Source organism: Castanea sativa, chromosome 5, assembly GCF_040712315.1.
Source record: "Castanea sativa cultivar Marrone di Chiusa Pesio chromosome 5, ASM4071231v1".
Classification (NCBI taxonomy): domain Eukaryota; kingdom Viridiplantae; phylum Streptophyta; class Magnoliopsida; order Fagales; family Fagaceae; genus Castanea; species Castanea sativa.
Genome location: NC_134017.1, coordinates 36,987,636 through 37,009,873, shown reverse-complemented (window position 1 = coordinate 37,009,873; position 22,238 = coordinate 36,987,636). Strand labels below are relative to the sequence as shown.

Here is a 22,238-nt window from a genome sequence, read left to right as displayed (position 1 = left end):
ACGAACTAAAATTTTGAGTTTACAAAGAACTTGTGATTTATATCTTCTATGATTAAATCACATAAATCTCATACTATGCATCTCATGGACTATATGATAATGTCCCAATATTCATGTTACCATTATTTTTTGATAATAATAAAACAACTTTATTAATCACAACATCCTAACACATTCTACTCTCGTTCCTTGCGTTTCTTGGAGCCTCTCCTTTGAGCTGTCTTGATCTATTCTTGGCTTTGTTACATGTCCCGAGGATCCTGAGCTCCTGGTAGTCCTTAGGTATCCCGGCCCAGTTCTTTCCACTGGGTTCCCTAGCAATTTCCTGGCCTAGGCAAGTTGGACTTTCCTTCTTCCATTCGTTTCATGAGTTCTCAGGCTCACTTCTTCCTGGATTTTTGTTCTTCTTTAAAACCCTTAATGAATTTGGGCCTACCTTCTTCTTTCTTTATTGCGGGCTCAAACATTTTATTGTTTTTATGGTGTTCAATTCTTTGTACTCCATTTTAGGCCTTGGTGCAGTATTGTGACTTTTTTTTAGACCTCAATAGTAACCAAATACTTCTTGATCTTTATTGTTGTAAAGTGAAGAACTTTGCAGCCAATAACATCTTCGTTAAGTTGTTGGGGTTAGTCATGTACTGGGATTCATGCAAAGGAATTAGTCACGTACTGGGATCCGTGCATCATTGGTGGTGTTCATATATTGAAGAGTTTAGAGGTTTTGAAGTGGTAGAAAGTTTCTACTATAAGTTCATCTACGGAGATTGTAGTGTTTAGGGACAAATGTTTTGTACTAGATCTAAAACTTATCTTTACTATAGTGAATTACTTTTCGGGAAGGTTTCCCCTAGGCTTTTTACTTTGAAACTAGTTTATTTCATTGGTTTTCCTAGATCATCATATCTTGTTTTATTTACTATTCCGCTGTGCATAATATTGATATTTGTTTGTTTTAACAATGTTTATTCATAATAAATCTAATTAATAGCTTGAATTTAAAACTTGTTAATTCTATCAACTGGGATCTAAATTTTTCAATACATCTTATGTGACATTTTATTATTCATTTACTATACAATATGTATATATTTTATATTCGTAAATGTGTATGTGTTGTAAGATCCAAATTTTGTGCGCAATTTTATTCATAATTAACTCAATATAAGTGCATTGAACCAAACCTAATTTACCTAATAACAAATATTACGTCCAGAATTCTTGTACCTCCTTAGGCCTGGCTACTTAAAAATAAATAAATAAAAATCCACAGTAATTATTTGGAAAAAAGATCTTCACCAACCAAACCACCGGAAGCTAGAACCCCCATGACTGGCCCATTCCCAAAGAGTCATAAATAATCTGACCCACATGCTTTCAACTTGACCTAACTCTGAGAGCCACTTATCCAATTATATAATTCCAAGATATTTTGATTGATTGATTTCTATGTGCTTGCCGCTCCTTCCAGACTACCCAGAAAGGCCAAAAACTAGGTCCTCCAATGGTAATAGCCTAATATGATAACCCGATCCCTCTACCATCACTATTTTATCTCTCTCCTTTATTTCCCTGACCACCAATCACCTCCTTTTCTCTCCAAATCTTATCCAATTCACCACCACCAACCTTGTAGTAATCATCGAGCTCCACAACACAGTCCACTCCTTAATAACACAAGTTTCCTAGAAAAGCAAATCCCATTTTTTTCTATATTGTGCATGACATTTTGACACAAATTCTGGGATAATTCCATTTTTTTTCCGATCTGGTCATGGCCTTTTTCACTGTATCGAAATATTTTCTCAGCCTAATTTAACTCATAATTTTCCAGACCCAATTTTTGTCATTTTGGTCTGAAATGGCAGAACAAAGTGTGCAACAAACTACCAGCAATCTCAATCCTCCAAGAAACATTCTGTTCGGAAAATACGAGATGGGAAGGGTATTAGGCCAAGGCACATTTGCCAAAGTCTACTACGGCAAGAACCTCATCAGCAACGAAAGCGTTGCAATCAAGGTCATCAACAAGGACCACATCAAGAGAGAAGGCTTAATGGAACAAATCAAGCGAGAGATCTCGGTCATGCGCTTGGTTCGCCACCCAAATATAGTTGAGCTGAAGGAAGTCATGGCTACCAAGGGAAAGATATACTTCGTGATGGAATATGTTAAAGGTGGTGAGTTGTTTGCCAAAGTAGCAAAGGGAAAGCTCAAGGAAGACTTGGCAAGAAAGTATTTTCAACAGTTAGTTAGCGCAGTTGATTTCTGTCATAGCCGTGGTGTTTCACACCGAGACTTGAAGCCCGAAAATCTTCTTCTGGATGATAACATGGACTTGAAAGTTTCTGATTTTGGCTTGTCCGCACTGCCTGAGCAGCTCTGGAATGATGGTTTGCTACACACACGCTGTGGCACACCAGCTTATGTGGCTCCTGAAGTGTTGAGAAAAAAAGGGTATGATGGAGCTATGGCTGATATATGGTCTTGTGGTGTAATTCTCTTTGTTTTGCTTGCTGGGTATTTGCCATTTCAAGCTGAGAATGTTATGAAAATGTATAGGAAGGTTTTCAAGGCTGAGTATGATTTTCCTCCATGGTTTTCCACTGATGCAAAGCGGTTGATATCCAAGCTCCTTGTTTCTGATCCAGAAAAGAGAATTTCAATTCCGGAGATTATGCAAAATCCTTGGTTCCAAAATGGGTTTTCAAAGCCAATCGCATTTTCAATACCAGAGCCAGTGGGAGAGAACAATGACAAGGATGATGATAAGATTATCGAGGAAATGGAATTGGAAAAAAAATCTTCGTCGCCGCCCTTTTATAACGCTTTTGAGTTCATTTCTTCCATGTCTTCAGGTTTCGACTTGTCCAATTTGTTCGAAAAAAAGAGGAAATCCGGGTCAATGTTCACGTCCAAATGTTCGGCAGCAGCTATTGTTGCTAAGTTGGAAGCTGTGGCAAAAAGGCTGAATTTTAGTGTGATGGGTGTGAAGGAATTCAAGGTGAAAATGCACGGGAAAATGGAAGGGAGGAAAGGGAAGCTGGCTGTGACAGCGGAGGTGTTCGAGGTAGCGCCAGAGGTGGCGGTGGTTGAATTCTCAAAGTCAGCCGGAGACACTCTTGAGTACAAGAAGTTCTGTGAGGAAGATGTGAGGCCAGCGCTCAAAGACATTGTTTGGGGTTGGCAGGGTGAAAATAACTGTCACTAACTGTAAGGGGCGTTATAGTAAGTCCGATACGATCACATAGACCTTATAGCTAGAAACTTAGAATCTTTAGTTTGATTTAGAGTTGTGTGTGTGTGATGCAGTGTTTTGTGATATGTATTGTATATATTTTGATGAACGAGTGAGAATGTATATGATGAATGAATGATGGGTAATTTTTGACAGGTGAAGGTGAAAGTGAAGGTGAAGGATATTCATATTCGGTAAGGTGAATTATTTTAGCGGTGGCAAAATCAACCAAATTTATTTGTCTACTCAAACTCACACACTTAAATAAGACCCAAATCTATTGTGGTGGGCCTTTTTTGTATCTTGGATTGGACCATTTCTGCCGTACTGTGACCCAATAATTATGAGATAGGGGAGTTGAAACTGGCTTAATTGAATCTTATCTCATGTCAGCTTGTGCACAAGCTAAGACTCCTTTGTAGAGATTACGTGCTCATGACAGAAAATGCTGTCACAAAAATGTTATAGCAGGAGACACATAGTATAACAGGACAATGAAAGAGATATTCTAACTAAAGCATTTGTTGTTAACCAAAGATAATATTTAAACAATTTTTGCAACAGGAAAAAACACTATAATACAAGTATGGCAAAAATAAGTTAGCAACAATGAATAGAATAATGTTGATGCATAAACGATCATGATAAAAGAGAGGGAAAGGGGATTAGTTTACTGAACAAGGCTCTTTAGCAAATTTAAGTCCAAGAAGGGAACAAATCTTCAATATGGGCAATCTCAGGGAAATCCTGCAATAGAAATTGCCTACTTTAAAAAAATGGACCTAAATGGATCAATCTCTAATCTTTTAGCTTGTTAGAGAGTAGACTATTGAGAGGAAAGAGGAAGGTTGCCTATCGGTGCATACCTTATCACTCTCTTGCTTTTCTCACTTCCTTTTCTACTCTCTGGTTTTTCTTTCTTTTTCTATTTATTCTCTCTATTTTTCCTATGCTTTCTATTTGTCCCTTACTTCTACATTTCTTACTATTCTTCCTTGTTTTTTCGTTGTTATATATTGTACACAGTTAAGGCCTTTTTATATTGCCTACTGTGATAAGATTTACCATTTTACCCCTTAACTACTTTTGGCCTGGTGTGTGTGTCTTTCCTAGGCCACCCACTGGTTTGCTAGTTGCTCAGCTAGCACCACTACCCTGCGTTGGTTGCACCACGTTCCATTCCTAGACAAAAGGAGTTTTGTTTTATTTTCTTACTTTCCGTGGCATTCCCATCCGGATAAGAGTTGGGTATTCTCTCCTACTAACTCCTATGGCATGCAGCTAGTGATTCTAACTCATCTTTCCCTCTGTTGGGTGGTATGTCATTCCCAAACAAAAGGAGTTTTGTTTTATTTTTTTTGCTTTCCGTGGCATTCCCATCTGGATAAGGGATGAGTATTCTCTCTTACTAACTTCTATGGCATGCACCTAGTGATTCCAACTTATATTTCCCTCTTTTAGGTGGTATGTCATCCCAGCAGGATATTTCCCCCAAAAGAGCTTGAATGAAAATCCTAGAATAGACTTCCTCCTTCTCCTCACCGTGCCTGTATTGGCTGGGTACAAGTAGATAGTGCTTGAGCCTTATGCGTGTTCCACTCCAAAGTGAGTCCATGGCTTGTCTGCTGTGATAGGCCAAAAATTTATCGACCCTCTTTGGTAAATTAATCAATTAATTAGCCAAGTTAATTAATTAAATTCAATTACACATGCAATAGCGTGATAGTACAAACAAATCACCAAATAACTAAATGCAGCGGGAAATAAATTTGACACAGGTGATTTGTATATGAATGGGGAAAACCACCAAGGCAAAACCCCACTAGGTAAATTTAAGGTCACCACTCCCGAGAATCCACTATTATCAAAACAAGCGGTTACAAGCAAAAGGAATTCAAGTACCTAATACCAATCTATAGTTGAACCCTTACCCCAATACCCAATTGGACTTGTGATGTAGTGACAATCTCTCCTTCCAATGCACGGCTCCCAGTATGTGACTTATTCCTTTGTACGGATCCCAATATGTGACTAACACACCAATCTTGAATAAGATGTTGGCTACAAAGTTCTTCAGTTCATCAACATGAAAATTAAGAAGCTCCTTGGTTAAAAAACCCTTAGCGCAAAGATGTAGTAGATTCTACAGAGAGAAATATGAACTAGGACAATTTCTATCTCCGGTCACAGTCTGTGTGTATGGATACAACAAAAACTTTTGCAACACTAAAACGACCCTTATAATAATCCTTATATATGTCTAGGGTTGTGAGAAAAGAAGCCCTACACAAATACACTTGGATATGCGTGTAATTAGATATGAAAATCTTGCTTTTGTAATTCTTGACAGATACAGCTTATGTCGATCTGCAGTCAAGTTTCAACATTAAACCTCGATAGATAGATTCTGTTGAGACGTCTGTCGAGCTTTAATGAACAACACTTTTTCACTTATTTCTTGAACAGACTTGCATGGTTTTAACATTTGACTTGAACAACATGTTTCTTGAAGTCTTAAACCATCCTAGATCTACCCAATTACAAGTAAAGTGTGTTTTGTTAAAGGATTAGCCAATTTACATAACATATGTTTCTAACAAGTTCCATATATGTCCTAACAATCTCCCCTTTTAGCAATCCGTGACAAAACCACAACAAACAAATGAATTATGAGAGAAGTCTCAAATCACAAAACTTATAACCACTTGTTGAATACAATAAAATCTAACCCTAACATAAACTCTTGAAAAACTTTGCAAGAAGAGAGTTCATGGCATGATAGATTTTCAAAACTTGTTTTTTTGGAACACTTTAAACAAAACTCATCAAGGCATCTTAGTGTGAAATAGAAATAAAAGGATTTCATACATAAAGAAACATGTGTATAAAGAGAGAAAAGAAACAACACATGAAGAGATAGGTGAAAAACAACATACATGACTTTAACACTTGACTTGAACAACATATTTCTTGAAGTCTTAAACCATCCTAGATCTACCCAATTACAAGTAAAGTGTGTTTTGTTAAAGGATTAACCAATTTACATAACATATGTTTCTAACAAGTTCCATATATGTCCTAACAATCTCCCCTTTTAGCAATCCGTGGCAAAACCACAACAAACAAATGAATTATGAAAGAAGTCTTAAATCACTAAACTCATAACCACTTGTTGAATACAATAAAATCTAACCCTAACACAAACTTTTGAAAAACTTTGCAAGAAGAGAGATTATGGCATGATAGATTTTCACAACTTGTCTTTTTGGAACACTTTAAACAAAACTCATCAAGGCATCTTAGTGTGAAATAGAAATAAAGGATTTCATACATAAAGAAACATGTGTATAAAGAGAGAAAATTAACAACACATGAAGAGATAGGTGAAAAGCAACATACATTATCATATATATAGATGAAACTAAATACAATGTAGGTCATAAATAAATGGTCACAAGACCGGTGTACAAGAGGATAATGTAACCAAAGATAAAGAAAAGAAAAGTACATAAAATCCTCACTACATCCCTCAAAATATAGACACTCTCCCTAACAAAAATGTCATATGCTAACTCTCTTCCTAAATACAAGACTATTCTTAAACAAAACTACTCCCCCTTTTTGTCACGAATGACAAAGGGCAAGTCACTAAGAGGACGTCATCTCTACATCATTGGAAAAACTAGCATCCCCATCACCATCATCATCACTACCATCCTAATCTAACGAAGCCTTCAGAGAGGGAGATGGAAAAACAGTGAAACCACCAAGGCAAGCCTGTCGTCGAGCTATACGACCGACACATGTGTTCACCTGACACAACTCATCTGAGAGAGTGTCAAGGCAAGCATCCATGCATTGAAGCTACGCCAAGATGGCCTTTAGGGTAACACCACTAGTTGAGGAAGAAGGAGCGGAGGTAGATAGGGCAGTAGAAGCTGTAGGATCTGGAGTCACCACACATGGTCGCTTTGGTCAAAGCTGAGCCTCATTCCGGCGAACAGTATTGGTGTCAATGGCACCCATGATAGGATAGAGAGGAGGGGTATGAGGAATCTCGATGGAAAAGTGTCAAAGGATATGCGTGATAGCAGAAGGAAAGATAATCTCATCATGTGTAGCCGTATCCTGATAAATATCGATGATCGATGTGATGAAGTGAGAAGGGAAGTCTATGGTAAGGTCCTCCATCAAAGCAAGAAGAAAACAAGCATGAGGCTCAGTGATGGAGTTATAGTGAGACAATGGAGTAGGAGCAAATGTCATCACTATATTAAGGAACCTCAGACCTTTGGCAAAGCCCAAGCATGGGGTGTTTAGCTTACCACCCCATATGGAAGGAGTCTCACAAAAGTGAGAGATGAGATCATCTCTAAACATGATCTGGAGACGAGCACAACCAAGGTAGTCAGGATGCGCTACCCTCGGTATATGCAACACCTTGAATATAAGATTCGGGGTAGCTACAATACGTGTACCTCACATGAACATAGAAAACCGAGGCACAGAGGTATCAACATCGTGTATATTGTAGTAAAACTCTTTTATAATCATGACGGGACATCTCAAAGGACTCTCACAAAGAGAAGCCCAACCTTGAGTCCGAATGACGTCAGGGAAAGAAGTGTCAAAAAAATCCGAGAGAATGACTCAGCGTTCCGAATGAACACCACGTCTCTGAAAGTTCTCCGAGAAGTCCTTTTCGGCCTTCTCATCATGGAACCAAACGTGAGGAGGTGGAAGATAAGAAGAAGAAGACCCAGAACCATGAAGAGGGTTTTGAGTCAGAGTGGATTTGCACTGTTTGGGTGCCATAACGCAGTCTATCCGAGAGAGAGAGAGAGAGAAAAAAAAACTAAACACGATCACAATAAAGTACAAATAGAAGGAAAAGAAAGACTACATATGCATGAACATGTGACGTGCAAAAAAATTCATAATGGGTTGAAACCCAATCCAAACCTATTAGCACACAATTTTCAACAATCAAGCACACATCTAAATGCATGAAACATTGTGAAAATTCTAATAGAATGCAATGCATGATCATATAGCATCAATTAAACAACACTTAACCCAAAATTTTCACAAAAATCTCAAAAACCCCAAAAATAATTCAAAACTCCCAAAACCTAGGTCTAATGCATGAAATGCATGAGGAAAGAGGGATTTGAAGTTCATACCACAAGATTGAAGCTTGACTAGGCTGAAATCTTGAAAGCAGTGGAGATTATAGTGAGAGGAGAGTGTTTGGGGCGAGAGAGAAGTGTTCCTGTCGAGAGAGAACTGAGAAAATGAGATTTGATTTAGCGTTCAACCCTTGAATAGAAATCGCAGCTCGATGGATCGAGGAGCTATCGAGCACTAAATCTCGACAGATGTAATCTTTTGAGGTGCTATTGAGATGCTGTCAACGGCAAAAATACCTCGATGGATCAAGAAGCTGTTGAGAATCTATTGGCCATACAGAAGGTCTCTTGATGGATCGAAGTAGCTATCAAGATGCTGTCGAGACTGCATTAAGAAAAACCCCAAAAATCTTGATGGATCAAAGATCTATCGAGATGCTATCGAGACAGAAAAGAGAAAGCTTGATAGAAGAGAAATTCGTCGAGATCTGTTGAGAAAACTGCTGAACTTGAAGAAAATGAGTTTTTCAAGGAGAAAAAACACAGAGATGAATGCAACAAGCAAGCTGCGCAATCATAGAGCCAATAAACATATTAAGCTTTCAAAACATCCCTCAACATAAATACAAAGCATTCAAGATCCAAAACACAGACACACTAAACAAGTCTAACCAATTTTATATTTAAAAAACAAGTCAAGACAGTTTAGTGAGTATACATTAACACATATATTCCCTATGATTGTCAAATCATATTGTACCCATACATGTATCAAAAGTAGCAAAGAAGTTTTTGTGTGTTGTGTGTGAAAACCATAGCAAGATTGCACAAGTTTCTCATGTTATGACAATTTGAGATATGAGAGAATCAAATACACTCACACACAATCATAACTGCTTGATGGGGACTATCACCTTTGAAGTACATCCTATAACTCCCACATCTCCTAGAAACATTCTTGCAACCATATTTAAAAGCATTTTGATTCTTTTTTCTTTTGAATTTCTTTGCATATTTTCTTTTTGAACATATCATGCATGGGCATATATAGAGAGAGAAGAAATACCCAATTATGTAAGCTAAAAACATCACAGTTTTGCTATGTCGAAGCACACAGATGTTATACATGATTGGCTGGCTTTAGTGGTGAGATGGTTATTTATGTCTTTCTCTTTCTAGTCATTCCCATAAAAAATGGTGATATGAGTATTAAGTGTAAAAGAGACAAACTTAATCGTACTCATCATAAACACGAGCCACAAAGCTCACTTGCTTAGTTGTGCATTAAGATACTCGTCTAAGTTACAAGAGATACAAAGTTTTAAAAATATTGTTTCAATGGCCATCCAGGGTACACAAGTACCAATATACATAAACACACTATTTTTTTATTTTTCTAATTTTTTTTAATTTTTTTATGAAAAACAAATAAAGCAAAACTGAAAAACAAACAAACAAAGACATGTTAGACAAACAAAGCATAAAACTAGATGCAAATGCATGAGGAAGGAGGAGAAAGAGAAGAAATCACTCCAGGGAGATTACACCAATGTTTTGGCGTAAGAATTCAAATCATTTGCTATTAAGAGGCTTAGTGAACAAATCAACCTTCTGATCATCAGTGTGGATGAACTTAAGAGTGAGTGTGCCATCTTCGACAAGCTCCCGAATGAAGTGGTGTCGAATCTCTATATGTTTTGTTCAAGAATGTTGAACAGAATTTTTAAAGATGTTGATGGCACTGGTATTGTCACAATAGATGGTAAGATGTTCTTGACGAATACCATAATCAAAGAGGAGTTTTTGCATTCACAGAAGTTGGGTGCAACAGCTACCGACAACGATGTATTAAGCTTCAGCAGTGGATAATGAGATGAAATTCTGCTTCTTACTTATCTAGGAGACAAGATTATTACCCACATAAAAGCAACCCCCTGAAGTACTTTTTTTTTTATCATCAGCATTCACAGCTCAGTTTGCATCAGAATACCCAACTAAGACATCATTGGTTTCCTTGCTATACCATACTCTAAAATCGGCAGTGGATTTGACATATTTAATGATTCTTTTCAAAGAAGTCATATGAGACTCTTTGGAATTAGCCTGATATCTAGCACACACTCCCACACTATAACTAATGTTAGGTCTACTATCAATAAGGTAAAGAAGACTACCTATGATGCTTCTATATAGGGAAGAATCAACACTTTTGCCTAACAAATCAACTGTGAGTTTAAGATTTGGGCTCATGGGCGTTCGAACAGAACTAGCAGATTCTAATCCAAACTTTTTCAAAATATTTTTAGCATATTTAGATTGAGATATGAATATACTTAACTCTTCCTGACGAATCTACAATCCAAGGAAGTGATTCAACTCTCTAATCATGCTCATTTCAAACTCAGCCTGCACAAGCTTTGAAAAGTTATGAGCAAGTTCATCATTTGTAGACCAGAAGATGATATCATCAACGTAGACTTAAGCAAATTTCAGTTCGCCATTTTCCCTTTTGATAAAGAGAGTTTGATCACATATCTGACTTATGCGTAACAAGTTTACTCTCAAACCTTCTACATACAACACACTTGTACTCTCTGGCAGTCTAGGTAGAGAGATGGTTCCCTCCCCTTTTATCTACGATTTGCTTCCATCACCAAAAGTGACATTTCCACCTTTCCTATGCTCGAAAATCTTAAAGAGAGAACGGTCTCTAGTCATGTGTTGTGAGCATCCACTGTCAAGGTACCACAAACATGTGTCCATCACCTTAAATGTAGATTTCATCATAAAGCACACCTTATGCTTGCATGACAATCAGTAGGAATGCTTTTCTCTCTCATCTGCCATTTGAGAATAAAACCTTTAAGTTTCACTCATTCTAAGACAGTTTAGTTTCTTCTTTGTCATACTAAGACCTTTTTCAATAATCATCAATATAGCTTTCAAATAACTTTTAGACTTACATTTTCTGAAACACTTAATCAAATAAAGATTAGAAAAACAAGATGTATTTGAAATAAAATATCTTTTCCCACTGTTTGTAGCCATGACAACAGGGGTCAATAGATCACATAACAAAGATTAATTCTAATTAGAGTGTGCCCGCTCTGATACCACTTGATATGCTAAAAAAGTATTGACCCCTTTTGGTAAATTAATCAATTAATTAGCCAAGTTAATTAATTAGATTGAATTACACATGCAATAGCGTGGTAGCACAAACAAATCACCAAATAACTAAATGCAGCAAAAAATAAATTTGACACAGGTGATTTGTTCACGAATGGGAAAAACCACTGAGGCAAAACCTCACTGGGTAAATTTAAGGTCACCACTCCCGAAAATCCATAATTATCAAAACAAGTGGTTACAAGTAAAAGTAATCCCAGTACTTAATACCAACCTACAGTTGAACCCTTACCTCAATACCCAATTGGACTTGTGATGTAGTGACAATCTCTCCTTTCAATGCACGATTCCCAGTACGTGATTTATTCCTTCGTACAGATCCCAGTATGTGACTAACACACCAATCTTGAATAAGATGTTGGTTGCAAAGTTCTTCAGTTCATCAACATGAAAATTAAGAAGCTCATTGGTTACAAAACCCTTGGCGCAAAGACGCAGTAGTTTCTACAGAGAGAAATATGAACTAGGGCAATTTCTATCTCCGGTCACAATCTGTGTGTATGGATACAACAAAAATGTTTGCAACACTGAAACGGCCCTTATAATAATCTTTATATATGTCTAGGGTTGTGAGAAAAGAAACCCTACACAAATAAACTTGGATATGCATGTAATCAGATCTGGAAATCCTGATTCTATAATTCTCGACAAATACAACTTCTATCGAGCTGCAGTCGAGTTTCAACATTATACCTCGATAGATAGGTTCTGTCGAGACATCTGTCGAGCTTTAATGAACAACACTTCTTCACTTGTTATTTGAACAGACTTGCGTGACTTTAAGACTTGACTTGAAAAACATGTTTCTTGAAGTCTTAAACCATCCTAAATCTACCCAATTACAAGTAAAGTATGTTTTGTTAAAGGATTAGCTAATTTACATAACATATGTTTCTAACAAGTTCCACATATGTCCTAACATAGTGTTCATGCATTTGTCATTGCCTAGGATTTGTCTAGTCTTGCAGCGCATTCTGCTACTTATTTTGAACCCTTTGTGGCGTGGATGAGTCATTGGGGCTTCATTCTTTGCATCTCATTTCTTCTCTAGGTTGGGTCTTGCTTGGGTATGGGCCCTTTCTTCTTCAATTCAGCCTCAGTCTCCTTTTACTTTTGGTTTGTGGGTCAACTAACACTTTTGCCACGCCACTACATTGCTCCTGCCATGGTATCACTTAACTGTGCTTACTGGGCCTCCTTTAGGCATGCTGTGTATATTTCTTCACTTAGTTTGTGTTGCCTAGCATTTCTACTAAGTCAGTTTTCATATCATTTTGGGCTCCCTCGGCCCATTTTATTTCTCTTGGCATCCTTGACCTGCTTCATTCATTTGGGCATTCTTGACCCATTTCATTCTTACATTCCCATGGGCTTTTGCTAAATCCATCAGGCTTTCCCAGTCCAATTATTATATTCTTTGCTTTTAGGGTTTGTTGGCCTTTACACCAAGCCCCCTTTACTAATTCCTTTCTTTGGGCTCCTCCGACCCACCTTTGTTTGGTTTCTACATCTTATGATTCCCATGGACTTACTACTTCCTTCTCTGAGCTATCCTAGGCCCGTTTGCTTTCTTTGGGGTCATTTTTACTGCTTTATAGGCCTATGGACCATTATTATTGCCATTCAGGCTCAATGGTTTTTCTTACTTTGCTAATTCTTCTTCATTACCCCTTTTATATTGTTGGGTTTCTTCTTGTTATTGAGATTTTTTGCCAAAGTGGGCATCAACATCCACCAAAATTTTAATTAGGTAAAATGGGTATTAACCCAATTAAATCTAGTTAACATTAATGTTTATCGAATTTTAACAGGGTGCCCAATTAGACCCAATTATGAACCAAGTATTATTTCTACCAATCCCCCAACTCTAAAATACCCTAAAGCCACTAAACAAACCAAAATACCCATTAAACCTAAACAATTACCAAAATATCCCCTTAAACCTAAAAATGACATAAATAACCCCTCGAAACCTAAAATTTACTAAAAAAAACCCCTAAGCTAAAAAATGACCAAAATACCCTTGAAACCTATTAAATGATTGAATTACCCCCCTAAAACCTAGAAATTGACCGAAATACCCATGAAACCTAAAAAATGACCAAAATACCCTCGAAACCTAAAAATAACCAAAATACCTACTCAAAATAAAAACTGACCAAAATACCTCCAAAACCTAAAAAATGACTAAAAAACCCTAAAATCTAAGAAATGAGCAAAACACCCCTAAAACCTAAATATGACCGAAATACCCATAAAACTTAAAAAATGACCGAAATACCCCCCAAAACTAAAAAGGACCAAAATACCCCCCCAAAACCAAAAAATGATAAAAATTCCTCCTAAAACTAAAAAATGACCAAAATACTCCTAAAACCTAAAAAATGATCGAAAGACACCTGAAACCTGACCGAAATACCCCTCCAAACATAAAAAATGACCAAAATACTCCCGAAACCTAAAAATGATCAAAATACCTCTTAAAACTAATAAAATGACCAAAATACTCTCAAAACCTAAAAAAATGACCAAAATTCCCCCTAAACATAAAAAAAAAAAAAGACGAAATATCATCAAAAACTTTATAATGAACGAAATACCTCCTAAAACGAAAAAATGACCAAAATATCCTCGAACCTAAAAAATGAACAAAATATCCCCCTAAACATAAAAAATGATGAAATACCACCGAAACCTTTATAATGACTGAAATACCCCTTTAAAATTAACAAATGACCAAAATACCCCCGAAACCTAAGAAAAAACTAAAATACCCCCTAAACTGAAAAAATGACCGAAATACCCCCCGAAACCTAAAAAGACCAAAATATCCCTAAAACCTAAAAAATGTCTGAAATACCATCAAACCTATGAAATGAAAAAAATACCCCTAAACCTTTTAAATGACCAAAATACACTCAAAATATCTAAAATGACCAGAAATAACCCGAAAACTAGAAAATTACCACCAAAAAAAAAACCCATAAAAACTCTAAAATGACCAAAATAACTTTAAACTTCTAAAACCAAAATACTCCTCAAAATGTCTAAAATGACCAAAATGCCACAAAACCCATAAGATGAACAAAATGCACCCGAAGCCTCCAAAATTACCAAAATAGAGGTTTGGGTATTTTGGATGTTTTGAGGTTATTTTTGTCAAATTAAAGGTTATAAAAGTATTTCCGTCATTTTGTAGGTTTCGAGGAAATGTCAGTAATTTTTTTAGGTTATAGGGGTGTATTGTTAATTTTTAGGTTTCGGGGATATATCGATCATTTTTAGGTTTTCGGGATTTTTTGGTAATTTTTTAGGTTTTGGGGTATTTTGGTCATTTTTTAATTTTGGAGGAATTTTCGGTCATTGTTTAGGTTTAGGGTGTATTTTTATCATCTTATAGGTTTAAGTGGCTTTTCTTTTATCATTTTATAGGTTTAAGAGGCATTTTTGTCATTTTATAGGTTCCAGGGGTATTTGGGTCATTTTTTAGGTTTCGGGGATATTTGGGTCATTTTTAGGTTTCAAGGGTATTTCGGTCATTTTTCAAGTTTAGGTGGTATTTTGGTTCATTTGTAGGTTTCGGATGGTATTTCGATCATTTTTTAGGTTTAGGGAGTATTTTGGTCATTTTTTAGGTTTAGAAGTATTTTGGTCAATTTTTTAGGTTTTGGAGTTATTTTTGTCATTTTTAGGTTTTGGGGGTATTTTGGTCATTTTTTAGGTTTCAAGGGCATTTTGTCATTTTTAGGTTTCGGTGGTATTTTGGTTAATTTTTACGTTTTAGGAGTAATTTTTTAGGAGGTATTTCAGTAGTATTTAGGTTTCAGGAGTATTTTGGTCACCTTTTAGGTTTTGGGGGTATTTCAGTCATTTTATAGGTTTCGAGGGTATTTTGATCATTTTTTAGGTTTCGGGAATATTTTGATCAATCCTTAGGTTTATAAGGTAGTTTGGTCACTTTTAGGTTTCAAGGGTATTTTGGTCAATTTAAGGTTTAAGGGGGTATTTCGGTCAATTTTTAGGTTTCAAGGGTATTTTGGTGATTTTTTAAGTTTCAGTGGGTATTTTGGTAATTTTTATTGGTTTTTGAGCATATTTGGTCTTCTTTTAGGTTTAAGTGGTGTTTTGACAATTTTAAAGAATTTTAGGAGTATTTTGGTCATTTTCAAGTTTTAGGAGCATTTAGGTAATTTTAATTATTGGGTAATTGGGTGGGTTACCGTAAATCATAATAATTAGGTTGGGTTGGGTTTAAGTTAGAAGTATTTATTTAAATAGACAATAAATGGGTAAATAAGTTTTGTGTACCAAATTTAATTGTGCCCACTCTAAACCTACCTATTTAACACTCTTAAATAATTCTTAAAACACAACCACTCGTACAATCAATTTCACAATACGTTGATTTATGTAATTATGAGTAAATATTTTCTATTCTTTCAACTTACCACTTTGTGTAGACTACTCATAATCCTCGTAATCCTATTACTCGACTGGTTGTGAAATTGAACATAAAAATAATTCTATCCAGTGGACAGATTATTGGGTTTATTTGGGGATGAGAAATTGAAAATGACTGGTTGGTACTTGGTAGTTGATGACTTGTTAGTTGTCATTCGTACGTTATCTATCTTGTGTGATGGCTGTTGAATTGGGATTTGGTTTGGCTCAATCCATATGTGTCTAAACTGGATACGTGTTCGCATAATATTGTACGAAAGCTTCAGCTGTTGAATTCAATACTGTCTGGTGGTAAATCAAAGATTGGTTGTTGGCATTTGGGATCTTCCAAAGAGGATCAGCAGCATCAGCTTTCAAAAGTTTCTATAAGATTGCAATGAACAAGGATTTTAATAATGCAAGCTCTCAAACAGACAGTTAGATCGCACTAAAAAACAAAAACTGGCTAAACAAAGAAATTCATTGGAAAAATAATGAAAATTAATCAACATTATGGCTTTTTGCAGGCCCACCCAGCCTTGTTCCGTCACAGTAATAAGATAAGATGTGCTTTGGATCTTTCTTATAAAGCATTGGAGGTTTTGAATATCAGTATCCAGACTTCTAAAAGTCAGAATAAGTTATACTTTAGTATCAAAGTACAAAAAACAAGTATTATTCAGTCGTGTAATTGTAACAAATTTTACAATCTTATTACAGTATTATCTTATATATAAGATGACATTGTAGCAGGATAGTATAATAAAATAATAGATATTTATTTGCTGATTCTTCTTCTCTCTCTCCCCCCCCCCCTCTCTCTCTCTCTCTCTCTCTCATATTTCATTTATCTTTCTCTCTCTCTCATATTTCATTTATCTTTCTCTCTCTTCCTACTCGGTCTTTCGTTCTACTCTCTCCTTTTCAAACCCAATACCCATCAACACTTCCTTCCCCTCTCTCTCTCTCTCTCTCTCTCTCTCTCTCTCTCTCTTAGATTAGCATGGAGATTGATAGGGGTATTTTCGACAAAAGTAGTTGACCTATAAGCAAAAGGCTAGGAGAACAGACGACCTCAATGAGACCGTCGGCTTCTTAAAAGATGATGGAGGAACTAACGGAGGTTTTGGGTGAACCTGAGGTGACGGGTGACCCTAAGGTCGACGGGATGGAAATTCTAACGGGTCCCATGCGGTCTTGCTTGGCCCTCATGAATATTCACATATGAAAATGTCATGCATATCATGCACGAAGGCCCTATTTATGTTCCCACATCTTCCCCATATGGAAAGACATCCTAGAATCTCGAAAACCCTAACACCAGATCTCCTCTACAAGGAAAGATCCCTACTTCTGAGGGATCTTGGTTCGCTACTTGCCACTATATAAGCACTAGACCTCTTTTTTTTTATTTTTTTTTTCCAGGTACGCAGAAAATCCCTAGCTTTCTCACTACAGAGTTCTTAGAGACTTCTCATTCATTGACTTGACTTTCGGAGGGTTTTTAGTCAATACCACATTGGTGCCTTCTGTTTGGTCCTTTTGTTCTTATTCCACAGGTACACATTGATGTGATTTGGAGCTTACAACTCACTGATGATTTTCATGCATCATCAGTTGGCACCGTCAGTGGGAAACCAATGATTGTGCCACACGCAGAGTTGCATGGTCCAAACACATTCAATGGCTACCATTACCTAGGAAACAGGGAATCCCACTAACGCCTTGGAAAGACAGGTGCAAACCTTGGCTGCAGCGGTAGAGTGACTCACATAGCGCAATCAGGAGTTGGAGCAACAGTTGAACCAAAGGAACAAGCAACGCCAAGAAGGCCAACACGGCGAGCGAGATATTGACGAACATGAAAGCCACCTACCGATAGGAGACAAACAAGAGAGAGAAGACCAAGAAGAGAGTAACGTCCCCAGTAGGAGGGACAGAATGGAAGATACTAGCTGCCCATCCGAGATGGAAACCAATGTGCTTCGCATGGCCCAAGACATGTAGATGATGAAGGAGAAGATATATATGATGATGAACGCCATGAGAGGACGGGTATCCACCAACCTAGATGAGTTGGTCCATCGGAGGGACACCCCATTCACTACCCAGGTGACTTTCTTTTCTCTCCCAACGAAATTTCGGATGCCATAGGTAGAAGCATATGATGGGTCAAGGGACTTGCTTGACAATCAAGAGTCATTCAAAACCCTCACACACCTATAAAGAGTTTTAGATGAAATTATGTGCCGAGCCTTCCCTACCACACTCAAGGGGCTGGCGAGGGTATGGTTCAGCAAGCTCACCTCAAACACCATCTCTACCTTTAAGGAGTCGAGCAGACACTTTTTCACGCACTTTATTAGGGGGGGGGGGCAAAGACACAAGAGGTCTTCAGCAGCGGGAAGATGAGAGCCTAAGATCATATGTGACCAGTTTCAACAAAAAGACTCTCTTGATTGACGAAGCTGATGACAAAGCCTTCGTCACTGCATTCACCAGTGGGTTACAGCTAGGAGAATTTCTTTTCTCTATCTACAAAAACGACCCTAAGACGATGGCACAAATGCTATACAAGGCCATGAAATAAATGAATGTTGAAGCCACAATGATCGCCAGGGGGCATAGACCAAAGAAGAGAGAAAGACAGGACGACCCTTGTCCAAACAGAGGAAGGAAGTCGGCCTGAACAAGTGACCGAAGCGACGACAGGAGACCAAGGCCTTAGCCGCGGAGGATGACGATATTTACTCCTTTGAATACCTTGCTAAATCAAGTCCTCATGCAGATAAAGGACTATGTAGCGTTAACATGGCTGGATAAACTGAAGGGCAACCTAAACAAGAAGCCCATGAACAAGTACTATTGCTTCCACTAGGACCATGGGCATGACACTTTTGAATGTACCTCAAACAGCAGATTGAAACCCTCATCAAGCAGTGAAAGTTATAGTGGTTTATCAGGGGCGAAGAAAACCCGCCAAAGGACCCCGAACACAACCGATGAGTCGAAGAAAGACCCAGAGCCCCGCTCAAAGAAATAAGGGTGATCGTAGGAGGCAACACAATGGAGGGATCCTTTAAGAAGGCAAGGAAGATGTACTTACGAATGGTGCAGAGCGTCCAAATTTCTAGAAGACCTCCTAAAGCAACCAAGGTCGACAACCCTGCCATTAGTTTCATAGAAGAGGATGCTAGACAGCTACACCACCCTCATGAAGACGCCTTGGTTATCAGCTTATCGATGGCAAACTTCAATACCTGACGGGTGCTAGTGGACAATGGAAGCTCAGTAGACATCCTCTACTACCTTGCATTCCAGTAAATGAGAATTGACAAGGAGAGCCTCACACCTTCCGATACCCCATTAGTTGGATTCAGCAGCACCAAGGTTTTCCCCATGGATACCATTACCATGCCGGTAACCATTAGAACATACCTTAAGCAGCTCATTAAGGAAGTTAGTTTCCTAGTTGTCGACTGATCCTTTACATACAATGCCATAATTGGTCAACCTACACTTAATGCATGGAGAGCAGCAACATCCACATACCACCTGTTGGTGAAGTTCTCAACAGAATATGGGGTAGGGGAAGCACAAGGGGATAAAATGGCCACCCGCGAATGCTACATTGCCATGTTGGAAATGGATGATCACTTGTAGGCCCTAAACATCGAAGAAAGAAAGGGTTGTAGTAGAGATGATAGTATCCTAGGTAGAATCACCTTTATCGGCACATAGGCCAACCCCTCAAGGGACCAGTTTACATCCTCCTCGGGCTCACAGCCTGATGAATAGACCTCATCGTAGCCCGCACCCTCACAAACTGAGGACAATTGTTCACTTGTCGCTTCTTTATCACTTGACATCTATTCACCTACAAGTGACAGAGGTATTCTAAGAACCTATTTGATGGGTCTCTAAGCAAGTAACAATCAACTAGGAAAATAAATGAAAAATAACAAAGGATGAGGTAAGGAAACATACGAAGAGTGGACGACGGCTCAAAGTGACAGGCTCCTCAAAGACAGCGAGGTAGTACGGTGACGATTGCTTGTGAACAATGGTGCGACACAATCACTTTTGCCTTAAAGCTCTCAATGAATGAAAAGCAAAGTAAGGAGAATAACTAGAGGGGGAGGAACTATTTATAAAGCGTAGAAGCACGGTATACAAAAGGACACCATTAATTAGAAATGAGGCCAACCAACAGGTGCCACGTGTCACCTAACATTTAAACCTAGGATTGCCTATGCCGTTTAATGACACTTTCTTCAATGAAACTATAATTAATGGTCATAAATACCCATATTACTCCAAGGCTTGTCAACTACTGCCGATGGGACCTCAGAGTAGGGGGCATCTCCAATTTGATTGATTGGGTGATGTGTGTGGGTGTGTGATGAGTCCCATATCGGGTATTTACTGGGTAGATCTAGGCTTTAATAACAACTACAAGGAGCTTCAATTATGACTAGTCCTTTTGAGGTATAGCACAGTTGTGGCTAGCGCTTTTCCTTGGGTTGTTACAGATAGGGGTATTTTCGACAAAAGTAGTTGACCTATAAGCAGAAGGCTAGGAGAACAGACGACCTCTATGAGACCATTAGCTTCATAAAAGATGACAGAGAAAATAATAGAGGTGACGTACTCTTAATAAACTGACGGATACGTCTCCCACCAAACCAACGGGTGAACTTGAGGTGACGGGTGACCATAAGGTTGATGAGATGGAACAGCTAACATGTCCTACGTGGTCTTGCTTGGCTCTCACAAAAACTCACATATGGAAATGTCTTGCATATCATGCGCAAAGGCTCTATTTGCATTCCCACATCTTCCCCATATGGAAAGACATCTTAGAATAATGGAAACCCTAGTACCAGATCTCTTCTACAAGGAAAAATCCTTACTTCTGAGGGATCTTGGTTCACCACTTGCCACTATATAAGCACTAAACCTCCTTTTTTTTTTTTTTTTTTTTTCAAGTATGCAGAAAATACCTAGCTCTCTCACTATAGAGTTCTTAAAGATTTCTCATTTATTGACTTGACCTTTGGAGGGTTTTTGGCTGGTACCACACTGGTGCCTTTTGTTTGGTCCTTTTGTTCTTATTCCACAGGTCCACATTGGTGTGATCTGGAGCCTACAACTCACTGACAATATTCGTGCATCATCAAAGACAAACCCCATCAAATCGGCTGAGTTTTAGTTTTGGGTAGGTTTCAGCTTTGGAATGGGTTTCAGTTTTGGATGGGTACCAAAGTGAGGTAGGTTGTTGTCGTGGTGGTTGGTTTGGCAAGGTGGTGGGTGTGTTGGCAATGGTGGGTTTATGGGTATGGGTTTGCTTAGTGGGTCTGGTTGTGTAAGACTAGTGGTTTGTGGTGGAGTGGTTGTTGCGGGAGCGAGATCGGTATGGTCTATAAAAAATCTCCTATCTTTTTTCAGCCCTCTCTACGCCTTCAACAATGAGATTTCAAAAGATGATTCTTTCTTCCACTGCTTCCTAATGAATGATTGATAGGAACGGATTGCCTGGGCTTCCCTGCATCTGATCGACTCATACCCAGCCCAGCCCTGTCTCTAGGATCTCACTCAATAGATCCAACCCATTTCTAGGGTAGATTGATGCGAACCTCAATCGACACGCTTTGAGACCCAACAAAAATATTGGAATATTTAACCCAGGAAAGCTAAAAATCAGATTTATGATAGAAACCCTGACCCAACGTTTATAAGAGAAACGCGAACCAAATGTATAAGTTGACCTTGACCCAATGATTATAAAGAATCACGAACCAAAGGTATAAAGTTTGAACGCCACAAGGAAGAATCCTTGATAAGTTCACAGTTCTTGAAGAACCAAAAGAGAGCAAAGCCTCACCTTTTCTGAATTTTATTCAACAATATTCTCTAAAAAACGTTTACAGACTTCAGAGCCTATTTAAGGACTCCACAAAACTTGACAGACAAGAAAATATATTCTGAAATAACTCCTAATTGATACCTTACCATATCAGGAATCAAGTTTGACCTAAAAAGCATTAAATGCACCTAAAAACAAGGAAAATACCTAAAAAACGTACTAAATAATAAAACCCTAAATAAAAGCTCATTTAGTCTGAAATTAGCAGATCCAAAATAGGAAAAAATCTGCCTTAACTGATACAGTGCTGGAAAGTCAATCGGCCATTTATTCAAGCCATAAATCACTCCCAATTAAGTCGATCAAATCTCTAAAT

At 37.9% G+C, this 22,238-nt stretch overlaps 1 protein-coding gene and 1 pseudogene across 1 annotated transcript; both read left to right on the top strand.

Moving 5' to 3' along the window:
* Nucleotides 1-1,427: 1,427 nt before the first annotated feature.
* LOC142636813 (CBL-interacting serine/threonine-protein kinase 5-like) lies at nucleotides 1,428-3,393 on the top strand. The gene has a single exon (XM_075811112.1). The coding sequence runs from the start codon at nucleotides 1,862-1,864 to the stop codon at nucleotides 3,209-3,211; it is 1,350 nt and encodes a 449-aa protein (XP_075667227.1). The 5' UTR covers nucleotides 1,428-1,861; the 3' UTR covers nucleotides 3,212-3,393.
* Nucleotides 3,394-8,668: 5,275 nt separating this feature from the next.
* The window catches only part of LOC142635133 (protein LATERAL BRANCHING OXIDOREDUCTASE 1-like), a 23,449-nt pseudogene continuing 9,879 nt past the window's right edge, over nucleotides 8,669-22,238 (top strand).

Bases quoted from the DNA above. Each gene is read 5' to 3' on its own strand.
- LOC142636813 (XM_075811112.1), top strand. From the start codon at position 1,862: ATGGCAGAACAAAGTGTGCAACAAACTACCAGCAATCTCAATCCTCCA.